General features: G+C 36.1%; 1 protein-coding gene across 7 annotated transcripts in view; it reads left to right on the forward strand.

The window, feature by feature from the left end:
• Positions 1-4,727: 4,727 nt before the first annotated feature.
• The window catches only part of HLTF (helicase like transcription factor), a 47,676-nt gene continuing 35,613 nt past the window's right edge, over positions 4,728-16,790 (forward strand). For 4 of the 7 annotated variants that reach the window (XM_019748825.2, XM_019748827.2, XM_019748828.2 and 1 more), the window contains exons 1-5: positions 4,742-4,958; positions 6,119-6,326; positions 14,609-14,775; positions 15,934-16,067; positions 16,632-16,729. In XM_019748825.2, the coding sequence (XP_019604384.2) occupies positions 4,939-4,958; positions 6,119-6,326; positions 14,609-14,775; positions 15,934-16,067; positions 16,632-16,729 (627 nt within the window). In that variant the 5' untranslated portion in view covers positions 4,742-4,938. Of the gene's footprint in view, positions 4,959-6,118; positions 6,327-13,992; positions 14,158-14,608; positions 14,776-15,933; positions 16,068-16,631; positions 16,730-16,790 lie in introns of those variants that run through there. The other 3 variants (XM_019748829.2, XM_019748831.2, XM_074333898.1) reach the window with 2 other exon arrangements.

Raw genomic sequence — 16,790 nt, forward strand, 5'->3', positions numbered from 1 at the left:
ATAGTATCAAAAGTATATTTAGAGTTGCAATTTTGCCTTTAAATTTTCTAGCCATAAAGGAGGCAGAAAAATATTCACCAATCCTTCCATATTTATTAAAACAAAAAGAACCTTGACCACAGTCATGTCAAGAACCCTAAATAATTCCATGGCCCAGAGAAACGCTTTCCTGAAGCTGGGAAAAGGCTTCTGGGCAGGAAGCAAAGGAAGGGGCAGATCGCAGGCAGGCCTGATGCTTCAGCAACTCTGGTCTTCTGCCACGTGGGAGGAACACTTAGTGAGCCAAGGCCTAAAGGAGGAGGAAAAAACTATCTCCTGGGAAAGGCCTGTGTAATCTGGAACACCACAGAATTCTCAGAGTGGGAGTTGAAACAATTCAGTTTGTTTCAAGGACATGTACCTGGGAAAACGACTAGCTTCTGGAAACAATGTTATTCTGGTGTTTAGGAGTAACCCTGTTGATGAGCACCAGGAAATGAGCCTCAATCAACTATATTCCTTGTATAGTGCTAGAAGACTCATTAGATAGTAACTATTACAACAATAATAGGAATGATAACAGCATTTATTGATTGCTTACTACAAGCCAGGCACTAATAGTCATTACATTGTTTAAGAAGAATTTTATTTGGCGTTTATTTTACGTTACTTCCTTTGTCCTATCAGCTGTGGTTGTACCCAGGAATCTGCCCCTGATTAAGTGTAAGAAAATCCAATTGTAAATAAGTCACAAAAGATTTTATTTTCTGTCACTTCCTTTGCCTTGTCTTCTTTGATTATTTTTAAAAAATGTTTCAGAAATAATATGATACCAATGTTAATTTCCTAAGTTTGGTAATTGTACTGTGATTATGTATGGTGTTAAAATAAATGGTATAAAAAACATGAGGGAAATTTTTGCACTACATTTGCAACTTTTCTATAAGTCTAAAATTAATTGAAAACAGAGAATTGGAAAACTTCATAATTTCTTTACTATAATTTATTTTATATTCTATTATTTTCTTACAGCAAAATGCAAAAATGTTCAATGTAGAGAACATTTTACGGGCATATAAGCAAAAAGAAGAAAATGAAAATCCCCTAATTTGGCTAGCTAAAGATATCTGCTATAAATATCTAGGTGTAAATTCAGATATATGTGTATATGGATGTATAGCATATATTAATTTCAATCACCAATTCCATTTGCAAAGATAAAACTTTATATTTCTTTATTGAACCTAATTTGTCTTAAGCCTTCAGTTTGCTTAGTGGGAGGTAACTTAATATAATCACTTTCCAGGTAGTTCACTCATTTTAAGATTTATTTTTATTTTTATTTTTATTTATTTATTTTATTTATTGGGGGTGACATTGGTTAGTAAAATTATATAGGTTTCAAGTGTACATTTTTATAATACATCATCTATATGTTGCATCGTGTGTTCAGCACCCAGAGTCAGTTCTCCTTACATCAACATATATTTGACCCCCTTTTCTCTCTTCTACCACCCACCCTTACCCTTCCATATTTATTAACCACTAAACTGTTGTCTGTGTCTATGTGAGTTTTTGTTTCTGTTTGTTTGTGTTGTTCCTTTGTTGATTTTGGTTTTATATCCCAGCATTTTAAGATTTAAAGTCAATTAAATTCGGGTTTCAAATTCAGTCCCTTTTTTCTTACCCTTTAGGGGGCATATATTTGGATTCTGTTCATCTCAGGGTACCAACCTCCCTTCTAGACCCTCCCTTCACTAGAACTATGAACTATGAAAGCCTCCAGGTTTCACAGTGCTGGAGACTCACTGGGGACTTTTGTAGGATTTTGAAAGGCTGCCCTTGGCTCCCTTAACACAGTCACCGCTGTCCTTTATTCCTTCACTGCCCTAGCACGTTTCTGGTCTCTGAGGCTCTCTCTAAGATCTGCAGAATTTTGAGAAATTCTCCTCCCTGAAAAACGAGGCACAGTTCTCTTTTCTTAAGAGATCTCCAGAAACTTTGCTAGGCTGTCTGTCTATCATCCCTCCTTTGGGGCACTTGGCCCAAAGTGTTGGCTTTCCAGTCTCTTTCCCTAACATCCACTTAGAGATTTACTTTGTGAAAATTCTCCTCCATTGAACTTTGTCTCTATCTCCTTTTGGGTGAAGGAAGCAACCAAACAAACAAGATCTTACACCATCATATATTCTTCTAGAATCTATGAGTTAGGACATAAACTTGGAAGTTTTTGTATTGAAGTCACACTTTCAGAAATTCAGATTCTTAGGTGTTTTTTTTTTCTTTTTTATTTGCCAAGGACTTCAACATTCTATTTTGTTAACAAACTATAAAATAATATTTTTTGAGACAACTGTGAAAATTTAATTATGCACTAGCTATTAGAAGACACCAAAGATTAATTTATTATTAATTTTGTTGGGTGTGAAAATGGCCTTATGGTTATATATGAAAATATTCATATTTTTTAGAGACATTAGTGGAGTCCATTATAGGCAGGGTGGATTGTGAAGTGATAGGAGTGGGAGGTAGGGGACAGATTATAAAGAGCCACATATACCATTTTAAAATTTCATGTTCACAGCATAAAATAGGGGAGTAACATGATTAATTTGTATAAAATAGGGGAGGATGAGCAAGAGTATTTGGAACTGGGAGGTGGGTAGCTGGAGGAATTTTTTATACCTTCCCCACAGTCAGCACCCATATACAATTCCATCAGTAGATCCTATTGGCTCTCTTAGTTTTATCACCTCCCCGTTCCAAGCCACCATCATCTCTTACATGGACACAATCATTTCCTAATTATCAACTAACCGGTCTTTCTGTTTCTGTTTTTGTTCCCTATAATCCATTCTCCACAGAGCTCCCAGAGTGACTTTTTAAAAGTCTAATTCAGATTGTCATTTTCCTGCTTAAAATATTCAATGGCTTTCTGTTGCATTTAAAATAAAATACAAACTCTACCATAGACCATACATTTCTATGTAATCTGGCCATTATCTTCCTCACCATCCTCTTGGTGCCGTTCTCCAAGTCCTTAAACATCAGCCAATGCACAAGCCACGCACGGTTCCCATTCTTTTTTTTCAGTTACAAATGTTATCTAGTGTGATAGTTTGGAATTTGTAACTGTTATAACATTTTAATCAAACTACTACAAATTGTACTTCATGTAAAAAAATAAATGATTACGTGAAAAGGAGTGTTCAACAGCTATATCTGAGATGTAAAATGGTGACAAGATGGACAAAAATGTTGACTTTAAATAGCAAATTTTTATGTCATTCAATCTTTATTGTTTAATAATGGGACATTATTAATTCCTTAATAATGGGACATAGGTCTAAGTCTTGAAAGAGGTTTATATGTATTTTCACATTTGGAATTTTATCTTTCAGTCTAATTAGCCTGGCTTTATTAATTTTACACACAGAACATTTTCAATCTGGGTATTTTCAGGCATATTTTCCAAGAACTTATTTGGAATCTGGCACACAAAACATTGAACTATATTGTCCTTTGCCTCATAATACTTCCAGAAGAAAGTAAAATAATTAAAATAATTTGAAATATCATTGTCTTCGTCTTCCTTCTGTTTAATGAAACGAGTAAATTGCTGCAAATGTGATTTCTCATTCCACTGCTGGTTCATGTGTACAGATCATGCCAGTTTAAGATAATGAACAAATGCCTCTTGAAAAACTGTTTCATAGACCACGTCTCATACTCTGATAGAAGTGTAAAATGGGCCACTCTATGAAAGGCCAGTGTCAAAATGATCCCTTTCACAAATGCATTTCCTCTCTGACCCTGCAATTCTCTTGCCAGCGACCCCAAGCCCTAAGCGCAGTTCCAGGCCACGGCCACCAGCAGCTTCCAAGCCGGTGCCGCTGCTGCACCAGTGTAAGGCCTGGTGAGTCAGCAGCAGCCTCTTCTTGGCTACGAGGCTCAGAGACGGGCCCTGCCACCCACCCAAAGCCCAGTTCTCCTGAGTCACCGCAGACTCTCAGCAGGCGGACCCCAAGCGCCTCCGAGCGCCCCTGCAGTTCCCCAGGAACACAAGCTTCTGCGCACCTCGGTGGGGCAGCCACATGCCTCAGGGGGGCTGGTCCCGCCCCGTCACCAACACAGTCGCGCTGTCATCGCATTTTGTGGCTTTTCTCTACTAGAAACGAATATTTTCCTTAAAAAAAAAAGAAAAAGAGATGGAGGGGGTACTCCGTAAGTCTAAATTCTAATTAAGCGCTTATGAACTCGGTGTGTCTCATAGATTCATCAGCGGGGTTTAAAATGACTATTTTGAAGGCAAACTACACGGGGTCAAGCACAGGAAGTGAAAGTATGTGGCTGGTCCCTCCAAGGTTCGTAAATGGCGGAGTTTATTCAGTGGAAGACCCTATTATATGTAATATAAGAAGAAAATTAGAGGTAGGACGCAGCAGGGCCTGAAGAATGGGTCCGAGGCTTAGGGCTTGAGGGAGACAGCGGAAAGGAGAGTCGTCTTCCTCTTTTGAGACAGAGAATCAATCAAATACCACCGGCACCGCAGTGAGGTTGCTAGGGCCGCGTGGCTTTCCCGCGCGCCCGCCTTGGGGGCGGGGAAGAACCCGGATGGAACCGCCCCAGCAGCCGGGACCCAGCCCATAGTCTTTGAATCGCTGCGCGGGGCGGAGTTGCCCTCCCTTCCGTACCCTGATTGGTTCGTGTTCTCAGGCCCCTCCTCGTGATTGAACGTTCCCAGTGCCAGTCACAAAGCGTCGGCGATCTCTCAGATTGTTGCTAGAAGGAGACGGCGTCGACGTCTAAGTAGACTCGCAGTGTCTCACCTTCCAGTAGCGTTCTCTTCCACCCGCGCTCCCAAGGTGTCTCTGGCTTCTCCGCTGCAGGCCCTGGAAGGAGGCGGCTCGAGAACGATCCCGGGTGCCCAAGCGTTCTCCTTGTCACCCACGCAGCGCCATGTCCTGGATGTTCAAGAGGTGATGTGGGTGGAGGGGGTGGGGCGCAACTGGTAATGGCCTGGAGGCGTCCCCAGATGAACCTGACCTTCCTCGCGTACTTTTCTCGTTCCCCGTGCGATTTGTGCAGCTTGTATTCGTTTTGGTGGTGGCTCATATGTCCGCGGGAGAAATAAAGGCATAATCCTGGTTGGCATGGGGAGAATCCTCAGGCGAGTCGGGTGCTAGGGCCTTGGAGAAATCTCTGTCAAGGGCTGGGGGTGGGGAGAAGGGCTTGGGGCGCAAAGCTCCACTGCTTAGGCATCTTGACCTGTGCTTATTCCACAGACTCCTAGTAGATACCCGCTGTGCACTAGGCATTGTGCTCCGAATAAAGGGCCGAGTAAGACAGCCGTTGTCCCCAAGTAGTGCTGTTTATGAGCATGCACAGACGTGCACATATATATTTGCAGAGGAGCCAGAAGAGGTATGCTCGACACACAAGGAAAACGCAAGGGAAATACCTTCTATCTGTTCTTAGGAGAAACTTCCTAGACAACGCCCCCAGTGGGACTTGCCCTTACTTTTCAGTATCCAGATTGTTTCACATGCCCCTTCCTGAAACAATTATCCATAAAGGGATTGAGATTACCCTTAAACCTACCGGAGTGGGAAGGTTGGAGTCAACCTTCCATGATGGCATGGTTTGGATACCTAAATAAAATAATGGTTGTCTTCGGAAGGAATTAAAGTAATGGATGTTGGATGTATTATCTGGAAGGATAGAAATGGCTTCACGTATGATAATAGTTCTGTATGTGTAAGTCTCTTCTAGCTCAGTTATTGAAATTTTGGCATATAATTAATGTTACGAACATCATATTCATTTCCATTTAAATAGATGATCACTAGGAAAGAGATTGTGAACACTTATTGGGGTTTTCATTTTGAATACCCGTGGGTAGAAGAGGCATCACTGAACAGGTAGGATTCCCGGAAAACTCCCTCCCTCCCTCCCTCCTTCTCTCCCTTCCTTCAATCCCTGCTTTAACCAGAGTAACTCTCTATTAATCTTATACAGCAGTTCCCACATAAGATTTAATCTGTTGAAATAAAGTGTGAGAAAACAATTAGCCTGTAAATATGGTACAGTCTTTGAGAAATACTTGGTTACATTTTTTATTGTTTGTTTGTTTTAACAGAGATCCTGTTTGGAAGTACTTGCAGACTGTCCAGTACGGAGTCCAGGGAAATTTTCCACGTCTCTCATATCCAACTTTCTTTCCCCGTTTTGAATTCCAAGATATTATCCCTCCAGACGACTTCCTAACTAGTGATGAAGAGCTAGACTCAATTTTATTTGGAACTTTGAGAGGTCATGTAGTTGGACTGCGCTATTACACAGGAGTAGTGAGTATACCACTAGATAGTTAAAATGTGATGTATTTATGATATTAACCTAGAAAATAAGAATTAGGTGATATATGTGCAGTTAATTTTTTTACTCGAAGTAATTGAAATATATCTGGGCAGAGATAACAAATATCTAATGACTAATATTCTTTTACATTTATACGTACTTACAATATACAAAGCAATTTTTTCCATGTGGTCTCATTTGATCACTACATTGACTCTGAGGTAGATAAGACATTATCCCATTCCTATAACTGAAGAACTGAAGCTCAGGAAGGATAAATAACTTTCCCAAAAAGCACAGATACTGTGTTGTACATTTGCAAAATGACTTCCAAGTCAGTCCATTGCTTTCTCCTCTTCTGCCCCTCAGCACATTTCTACACTTTAATATTTTTAAGTTAGGAATATCAACTCCTATTAGATAACGGAATTGTCTAATTTTGGTCTTTTTTCTTTGTAGTAAGACTATTTGTATCCCAGTTTTTCTTCCTGTGTCTATCCTTATCTCTAGTCTCTGCATTGTGTCTACATGAGAGAGATGGACAGACAGAGCTAGAGAATATATGATTGTATCTGGCTCATAGTTGTCTTTATTATGGTTGTCTAGTCTACCTCTGTTATGTAGATGATATACTTTTAGTTTTATTTTTTAAATTGATTATGAGGAATATCAAACATGCATAAAAGTAGAATAATACAATGAACTAAATATACCCATGATTCAGATTCAGCAGTTAACAAATTTTTTGCACATTTGCTTCATCACTTACTAAAAATTCCAACTGTGTCACTTTATACTCATAATTCAGTATGCATCTCAAAAAATTCATTTTCTTACATGTCATTTTCATATTTAACAAAATTAATAGTAATTTCTTATTACATCTAATAACTAACCCATAATCAATTTTCTTGATTATTTAAAAATGTGTTTTTATAGTTCCTTTTTTCAAATCTGAATAAAAATAAAGTTCATATATTAGCCTTGATTGTTATGGCTTGTAAGTCAATCCCACCCTCCCTTTGTTTCATGTCTGTTTGTGGAAGAAGCTACATCTGTTCTGTGGAAAGTTCTAGATATGCCAATTCTTTTATTCCCTCATATTTTTTATGTTGAAGTCACTCAAATCATTTTTTGGTTGTCTGAAGCATGTTCTGCAGGAGATTCTTTGGAAAAGAATTCCATGATCTGGATTTGTCTATTCTTTCATTCTTCCGTGTATATATATTTTTTTATATCGGAGCTTCTATGATCATTTTGTGATTGGCAAGGTGTTGAAATGTGTTGTTTAGGAGATTCTTTACGAAGGAACAATATTTCCTGACTTTTTGTATATTTGTATATTGTGCTGTTTATACTTCAGTATCAACTTAGGGTGTTTATACTTGTGATGTTTGGCTGAATATAAAATCCTTGACCCATAGTTTCTGTCATGATATCTTGATGTTGCATAAAGTGTTGCTGGTGGAATTCTGATGGCAATAGGATTTATTTTCTATATAAATGAATTGCAGTTTTTTTGCCTGGATAACTAAAAGATATTTTTCCTTATATTGGAAGTCCAATAGTTTCATTAAGGTATGTTTTAGTGTTGACTGTAATATAAGTTTTTCTTCTATTTCAGAAAATTTTCTTTAATTATAAATGTTTGCCTTGTTCCACAGCTTGTTTTTTTTCAGGGACTCCATTCTATTCTCTCTGTATTAGATATCCTCTGCATATCCATATGCCATATATATGCTTGTTAATTACTCTGAAATCCTTTTAATCATATTTTTTCACTTTTCTGTTTTTCATTATTTATTTCCCTTACCATTTTTACAAGGTCTGTTTACTTTTGTGTTCTTTGTACTTTAGTCTTTAATTCTGAAATAGTTTTTTTTCTTATTTTTTCCCCCTGAAATCTGTCAGAGTCTTATTTCATATTTACCTGTTCTCTAGCTCTCACATCCATCTCTTAGCTTTCCTATTTCTGATTTGTGGTATTTTTTCAAAATGTACATTGTTTTCTAAATTAAACCACTGAAATATTAGATTATGATTGTTATTGTTATAGAACAATAACTATTTATTGATCTTAGAATAATTTCTCGTGTATCCTGTTGCAGTTATTTCTCCCTGCCCCTGCCTTAACAACTCTAACCTGATTGCTATCTCTGTAGATTAGTTTAGCCTGTTCTTTCATGTACATTGAATCATACAGTATATACTTTTAAAGTCTGGCTTCGTTCAAACTCAGCATAATTCTGATACTTTTTGAGTCAATTTTGGCAGTTTATATTTTTAAAGACAAACATCCATTTCATTTAGATTTTCAGGCCGTAGAGTTGTACATTGTAATCATTTATACTTAAAAATATTTTAACTGTTTGTGGTTATATTCCTGTTTCCATTCTTTGTGTTATACATTTGTGTCTGTTCTTTTTTATTGATTAGCCTTGATAGAGATTTATCTGTTTCACCTTTTGAAGCAACCTCTCTTGGACCTTATTATGATTATTATTATTCTTTGTTCATTGATTTCTATTTTATATTCTGTTACTCTGTTTTCTTTAGATTCATTTTATTTTATATTTGGATTCTTGATTTGAACATTTTATTTTAGTGTTACTTAATAATAAAAGCATTTTATTTAATCTTTTAAACGTTCTTCAAAGTACTGCATTGGCTGTATTTACTAAGTTTTGTTATATAATATTGGCATTGCTCGTTTTTAATTCTTTTTAAATGTGCTTTCCATAAATTTATAATTAAATATTTTAATTCTTGACTCATCAAAGTCTTTATTTTATAACAAGCTAGATTATTTCTTTTTTAAAAACACTTTTATAATTAGTTCTAATTCTGTCTTTTTGTTTTCTTAATTTTTCTTGTTATACGATGTGTGATCAAACAATACAGTGAAGGCTTAAATTAAAAAATTTATTATAGTAAAAGACACATTGCCATTAATCCCCCTCAAAATACTCCACGTAGCTTCAAACACACTTATCCCGTCATTCTTGCCACTTTCTTAAGCAGTTCTGGAAGTCCTCTTTTGTGAGTGTCTTTAGTTGCGCTGTCATGGCTGCCTCAATGTCCTGAATCATTTTGACTTTGGAGAAGAGCCAGAAGTCACACAGTGCCAGATCTGGTGAATAAGGTGGATGAGGACACCATAGTGTTTTTGTTTGACAGAAATTGCTGTACCAGAAGTGATGTGTGACACGGAACATTGTCATGATGGAGGATGATTTGTGGCACACTATTTATTGATTTTTTAAAAACTTTTATTTATTTAAGTGTGTTTTTCCAGGACCCATCAGCTCCAAGTCAAGTAGTTGTTTCAATCTAGTTGTGGAGGGTGCAGCTCACAGTGGCCCATGTGGGGATCGGCAACCTTGTTATTAAGAGCATTGAGCTCTAACCAACTGAGCTAACTGGCTGCCCTAATTTACGGCACATTTTAAAACACACGTTCTCTCAACTGTAGCTCACACCTGACTGATTGCACCCAACAAGTTGAAACTTGTCACACACTGTTGCTAAGGAGCGACACACCGCTTCCCGTATGAAGATCCCTGCCTTTCCATTGGATGACACTTGGCATTAGCATTCACTGTATTTTTGTGATCACAATGGAAAGGCTCCATCTCACATATCACTTCTGGTATGGCAATTTCTGTCATATAAAAACATTATGGTGTGTCCTTATCCATCTTGTTCACCGGATCTGGCACCGTGTGATTTCTGGCTCTTCCCCAAAGTCTAAATGACCATGAAAGGAAAATGTTTTGAATCAGTTCAGGACATCGAGCCAGCCATGACAGCACAACTAAAGACACAAAAGAGGACTTCCAGAACTGTTTAAGAAAGTGGCAAGAATGATGGGATAAGTGTGTTTGAAACTACATGGAGTATTTTGAGGGGGATTAATGGCAATGTGTCTTTTACTGTAATATAATTTTTAAAAATTTAAACATTCACTGAACTTTTTTTTGTCACACCTCGTATGTCCTTTTTTGTCTTCCTGGTTGGACCATGTCTTCTTTGTTTTTATAGTCTCCATCATTTTGGCCTGTATGTGTTCTATTTTAAATTCTACTCATAGTTAGCAATCATCTATAGTAAATGACAGTTATCTAATTTTAATAAATGATCAGTATAATAATGACTATTATCTAATTATCTTGTTTAAAATGAAATGCTCAAAAATTTAGTTTTTTTACCCTACTTTTTGGGATTTGCATAATCTGGTTTAAGGAAGGTTATGCAAAAGGCAGTGGCAAAAGGGAGGTGGGCTGGGAGAGAGCAGAGCTATGCCTCACAGAATATTTCTGAAGGGCTAGAGAGGAGTATGTGATAATCTGGTTGGTCAGGCTGTAATCTCTTGAGTCAGTAGACAAAACAGCTTTCCTGTGTCTTTTTCAGGCAATTAAAGAAATTGAGAAAATTCACATACCGTAAAATTCACCATTTTGAAGTGTATAATGGAGTAGTTTTTAAATATTTGCAAGGTTGTGCATCTATCCCCACTGTCCAAAAAGAACCCTGTACCTGTTAGTAATGACTCTTCATTACTCCCTTTCCTTAGCTCCTGGAACCCACTAATTTATTTTCTGTTTCTATGGATTTACCTACTCTTAGACGTTTCATATAAATGGAATCATATAATATATGGTCCTTGGGTCTGGCCTTCATTATTGTCTTTTTCTTTTGTGTTAAATAGATACTTTCTAATATACCATTTTAATTACCTGTTTTTTTGTTTTGTTTTTTTACTATGTGTTTTGCATTGCTTTTTTGGTAGTTGCCCTAGGAAGTTACAATTAACATCTTAATTCATAAGAATCTAGTTTCTATTAATGCCACTTAATTTCAGTAGTGTGTAAAAACTTTGCTTGTAGATAGCTCCATTCCCTTCGTCCCCACTCCCTTGTGTTGTTATACAAATTACGTCTTTATATATGTTATATGTTTACCAACACAGATTTATGATGATTGTTTTTTGTCCTCCTAAATCAGATAAGAGAAAAAAGTTACAAACATGAAAAATTTATAGTCTTTTATATTTGCCTATGTAATTACCTTTCCGTATTCTCTATTTCTTCATGTAGATTCAAGTTATTGTTTAGTGTCCTTTGATTTCAGCTTGAAGATCTCCTTTTAATATTTCGTACAGGGCAGGTCTGCTAATGATGGATTCTCTGTTTTTGTTTATTGGAAATGTCTTAATTTCTCCTTCATTTTTGAAGGATAGTTTTGTCAGCTATAGAATTCTTGTTTGAGTTTTTTCTTTTGGTGTTTTGAAAAGTTATCCCACTGTGTTCTAGCCTCCATGGTTTCTGATCAGAAATCAGATGTTAATCTTATTGAAAATCTCTAGTATGTAATGAGTTGCTTCTCTCTTGTTTTCAGGATTCTTTCCACAGCTTGGTTGTGATGTGTCTGGGTTTAAATCTTTTTGAGTTTATTTTACTTGCAGTTTGTTGTGCTTCTTAGATATGTAGACTAATGTTTTTCATCAAATTTTAAGTTTTCAGCTAATATTTTTTCAAATAGTCTTTATTCTTTTTATCCCTTTTTCTCTTCCCCTTCTGAAACTCTCATTATGTATATGTTTGTATGCTTGCTGTTGTCCCACAAGTCTTGGAGGCCTATTCATATTTTTGCATTCTTTTTCTTTCTGTTCCTCAGACTCTATAACTGTTTCTCAGGTTCTACAGGTTTCCTCTATAAGCATTCCTATGAAACCTTTGGTAAACTGAAATGGTGTAAAGCAGAGAAACAATACACATTAACTAAAAGGCTTAAAAGGAAAAGCTGGGGAAGAAGATGTCCATAGGGGCTTTGAAAAGTTCAAACATACTCCTGGGAGTCTAGAGCTATATGCAGGTATAGGCCTGTATGCATACCCAGGACTGTGCATATGTTCAGGAAAGACCTGAGAAGACCCTAAGCTCTCACCTCTGACTGAACTTGAGGGTCTGAATAGTAGGAAATGAAAGGTAAGCCAGAGTTGTCAACTTCCTGGCTATGTATTGAAGGAGTGCCCCAAATGCCCGTAGATACTCTTGGTAAAGACTGGGCGATTTACTGTTTCTAATACAATCATTAGCAGACTACCATGCTAACCAAGTACAGACATCAGTGGCCACACACAACAAAGAGTGGGTTTTACAAAAAATAGATAATTCAGAAAAGTCACTAAGCAAACAACAATTACCAAAACCAGCAGCAACAAGCAACCCTGGGGAAGGAGAAGAACCTGATTTCTAGGGTTGCCACATTATTTAAAATATTCACTTCTCAACAACAGAAAAATGAGGCATGTAAAGAAGTCTGTATATATGTTCTATTCCAGTTCCATTCCTACTTATAATTAATGCTTTTTCCTTCTTTTAGAGTCTGGAGAATTCAGGCTTAGGAACCAGTCCGCCTGGATTCAAATTCTAGTTCTGCTACGTACTAGCTTTATTACCTTGGGCAACTTACTTAACTTTTCTGTGCTTTAGTGTCTTCATCTGTAAACTGGGGAAAATTATAGTACCTACCAGTAGGGTTGTGAGGATAAAAAGTCAGTCTATGTGCTACGTACTTAGAACACTGTTGGCACTCAACAAAGAATACATGTTTTCAGAAGTTATGATGTTGAAAATGTTAAATAGTGTGAATCTGTTATTTAGTTTTGATAGTATATTTTAGATATCAAGGATTTGTTAACTTCCCAATATGTGTAAATTAGAAAAATACTATGAGAATCGTTAAATATGTTCTTTAATATTTCTGTAGAAATATGAGTTTAAGAAAATAGATGCAGTGTTATTCAGTAAGCATTAAAAAATGAATTGATGCCTTTTATTTCTTTCTCTTGTCTGATTGCTATGGTTAGAACTTCCAGCACTATGTTGAATAAAAGTGGAGAAAGTGGACAACCTTGTCTTGTTCCTGATCTTAAGGGGAATGGTTCTAACTTTTCGCCATTGAGTCTGATGGTAGCTGTGAGTTTATTATGTATGGCCTTTATTATGTTGAGATATGATCTCTCTATTCCCACTTTGCAAAGAGTTTTTATCATAAATGCCTGCTGGATTTTGTCAAATGCTTTTTCTGCATTTATTGCTATGACCGTATGATTTTTAGTTTTCATTTTGTTAATGTGATGTATCACGTTAATTGATTTGCGGATATTGAACCAACCTTGCGTATCAGGAATGAATCCCACTTGATCATGGTGTATGATATTTTTAATGTTTTACTGAATTTTGTTTGCTAATGTTTTGTTGAGGATTTTTGCTATGTTCCTTAGGGATATTGGCCTGTAGTTTTCTTTTTTTGTAATGTTTTTATCTGGTTTTGGGATCACGGTGATAGTGGCCACATAAAAAGAGTTTCGGAGCCTTCCCTCCTTCTGGATTTTTTGGAATAGTTTGAGGAGAAATTTGCAACTATATGAATGGACTTAGAGAACATTATGCTAAATGAAATGTCAGACAGAGAAAGACAAATACCATATGATCTTACTTATATGTGGAATCTAAAGAACAGAACAGAATCTAAAGAACAGAGCAAACTAAACAAATAGTCTCAGAAATGTAGAGAAAAATACTGATGGTTGCTAAATGGGAGGGAGGTGAGGATGAGGGAGAAGGTGAGGGGATTAGAAAGCACAAATTGGTAGTCACAATTATTGCCACGGGGATATGAAAGACAGTTTGGGGAATATAATCAATAATGTTGTAAAGATTTTGTAGGGTGTCAGATGGGCACTTGTCTTATTAGGAGACCACTCCATGTACAGTGTAGATGCCTGACCACCGTGCTGTACGCCTGAAACCTAAGGTGAATAATATTGAATGTCAGCTATAATTTAACATTACATATATATATACACACACGTGTGTGTATATATATATACACACATACATAAATATACATGTGTGTGTATATATGGTCACAGGATGTGGAGTACAGCATAGGGAATAGAGTCAATGGAACTGTAACAGCTGTATATGGTGTCTGATAGGTAGTAGATTTGGGGATGGGGTTATCACTTTGTGAGGGGTGTAAATGTCTAATACATTGTTTTGTACACCTGAAACTAATAAAATAAAAAGTACAACTAAAAAAGAAAAAAAAAAATCTGTGACGCGCAGTAAGTGCACAATAAAACAAGGTATGACTGTAACAAAAAAAAAAAAAAAAAAAGAATGGCTATCCCAGATAAAGTATTATGAAGAAAGCTATTATTATATGTTTATTGTTTATAATATCTGTTCATTATTTTTATTAGGTTAATAACAATGAAATGGTTGCATTACAACGAGAACCCAATAATCCCTATGATAAGAATGCAATTAAAGTAAACAATGTGAATGGAAATCAGGTTGGACATTTAAAGAAAGATCTTGCAGCTGCTTTGGCCTATATCATGGACAACAAATTGGCACAAGTTGAAGGGTAATGTACTTCAGAGATTAGTTTTAGTCATTTTCAGTTGTAGTGGTCTTTGAATTTGTTAAGAGTCTCTATAGTTTCCCTGACAACTTTTATCAGTACCTTCATTACATGTTCAATGAATGTTTTAATTCTCCTCTCATCTGCCTCCACTACCTTAGCCATCAAATAGCTATTGCCTCACTTTCCTATTGAATTATTACTATGGAGAAAAATAGACTTTGGTTTAGATATTAGGAAGTCCACACCATCTTTCCAAACCTTTGAGTCCATGGATTTGGGAGTTCGGAAGTGTTTGTTTAAATCAGGTTGTCAACCGGTAGCCTGTGATCAGATGTAGGCGAGTTTCATTTTGCTTACACAGTGTTGTAAAATTAAAATTTTTTCCCCATGTTAGAATATCCGGATAGTCTAGATTTCATACATGTTAATTTTTCCCCTAAATAATAAAAAGTATTTTTGAAGATTTTAAATGGAAGACCTAGTAATGCTGGACCCTTCTCTCTGCATGACATCATTTGACTGCTGCTGAGAGGCAACTGTTGCTTTGTCTAGGGCTACACTCTTCCAGTTCTACCACCTCTTCCTTTTTTTTAAACTCCTGATCTACTTTGTTACTTTTTCTCTTTTAGGCATTTGTGTTTGTGATCTGAATTTAAGTGTGGAATGTTTGGGATATGAAAAGATGAGTTTGGAAGATTAATGCTCAGCAGTGTCTTCTCACCTATGTACTTGTTTCTCAGTTCATCAAGTTTTTGAAATATTGAGAATAAATTTATAGTGAATCCTGGATTAGAAACATATTTGCAAATCATTCCCCATACTCAGAATAGAGTGCTACCCTCAGTTCTGTTAATAAAAGCTTTACCCTCTCAATTAAACTTACTATTTATAGGCTATCCTTGTATTTACACTAATTTATCCCATCTTCTCAGTTTTTTTCTGGCATTCTGTTCCTAAAAAGCACTATTTTCTTCTGATTGTTGTTGATCCTATTCCCTGTCCTTTTTCTGTCTTTCTAGTCTGCTCAACTTGTTCCTCCCTATTATGTCCGTGCAAAATTGGAATACAACACTTAGAATATTTAATAGTCAGTTCTTAATAGGAGGAAAAAAATGACACTTTTAATTTCCCACTTTTTTTCCTTCTTAAATACAATAGGGTAGTTCCTTTTGGTGCAAACAATGCCTTTACCATGCCTCTGCTTATGAGTCTTTGGGGAAAAGAAGAAAATAGAAAAGCAGTTTTAGATCAGTTGAAGAAACATGGATTTAAATTGGGTCCTGCACAAAAAAGTAAGTTTAGGGTTTAACCTACTGTTATTTTGATATTGTAAGAATGCAGGGATTGTGAATATTTATTCTCTTAAGTAATACTTTGAGTTTGGTTGGCTAAACTAATTTATGCTGAGGACTTTAAGTTATAACTTTTTTTGGAGTCTTTTTAAGTTGAGTTTTTTCTCTATTTTTAAACAATTATAGATTCACACACACACAAATACACAAATGTACAAGGAGGTCCTGTAGTCAGTCCCTCCCTGAATTTCCCCTAATTATAATATCTGAAAGTCCTTGATTGTAAACATTCTCTTTGATAAATTATAGACAATAAGAATCGCAATAAGGAATGAAAAAGTATTGTTTGTTTATTTGGCAAGAGTTTGTTCAAATGATGTGGAATTGTTTAAATAATGTGTTTTTGAAATGACTTAGGATTTAGCTTAAAAAACTTTCAAATACATTAAGATAATTTTTAATGTAGCTTATTCTGTAGCTTATTCTACAAGTTTTAAAATGTACTTACTAAAAGATAGTTTATTTCATTTGGTGATTTTATTCTTTTCATTTTGTAAATTATAGCTTTAGGATTCAGTTTGGAAAGTGGTTGGAGCTCTGGAAGAGCTGGGCCAAGCTATAGTATGCCAGTTCATGCTGCAGTACAGATGACAGCTGAACAGGTACGCTCTTTTTTTTTTTTTTTGTAATCTAAAAGAGAATTTTAAGTCTTGAAAATTGATG

This window comes from Rhinolophus sinicus, linkage group LG01 (assembly GCF_036562045.2).
Source record: "Rhinolophus sinicus isolate RSC01 linkage group LG01, ASM3656204v1, whole genome shotgun sequence".
In the NCBI taxonomy this organism is placed as follows: Eukaryota; Metazoa; Chordata; class Mammalia; order Chiroptera; family Rhinolophidae; genus Rhinolophus; species Rhinolophus sinicus.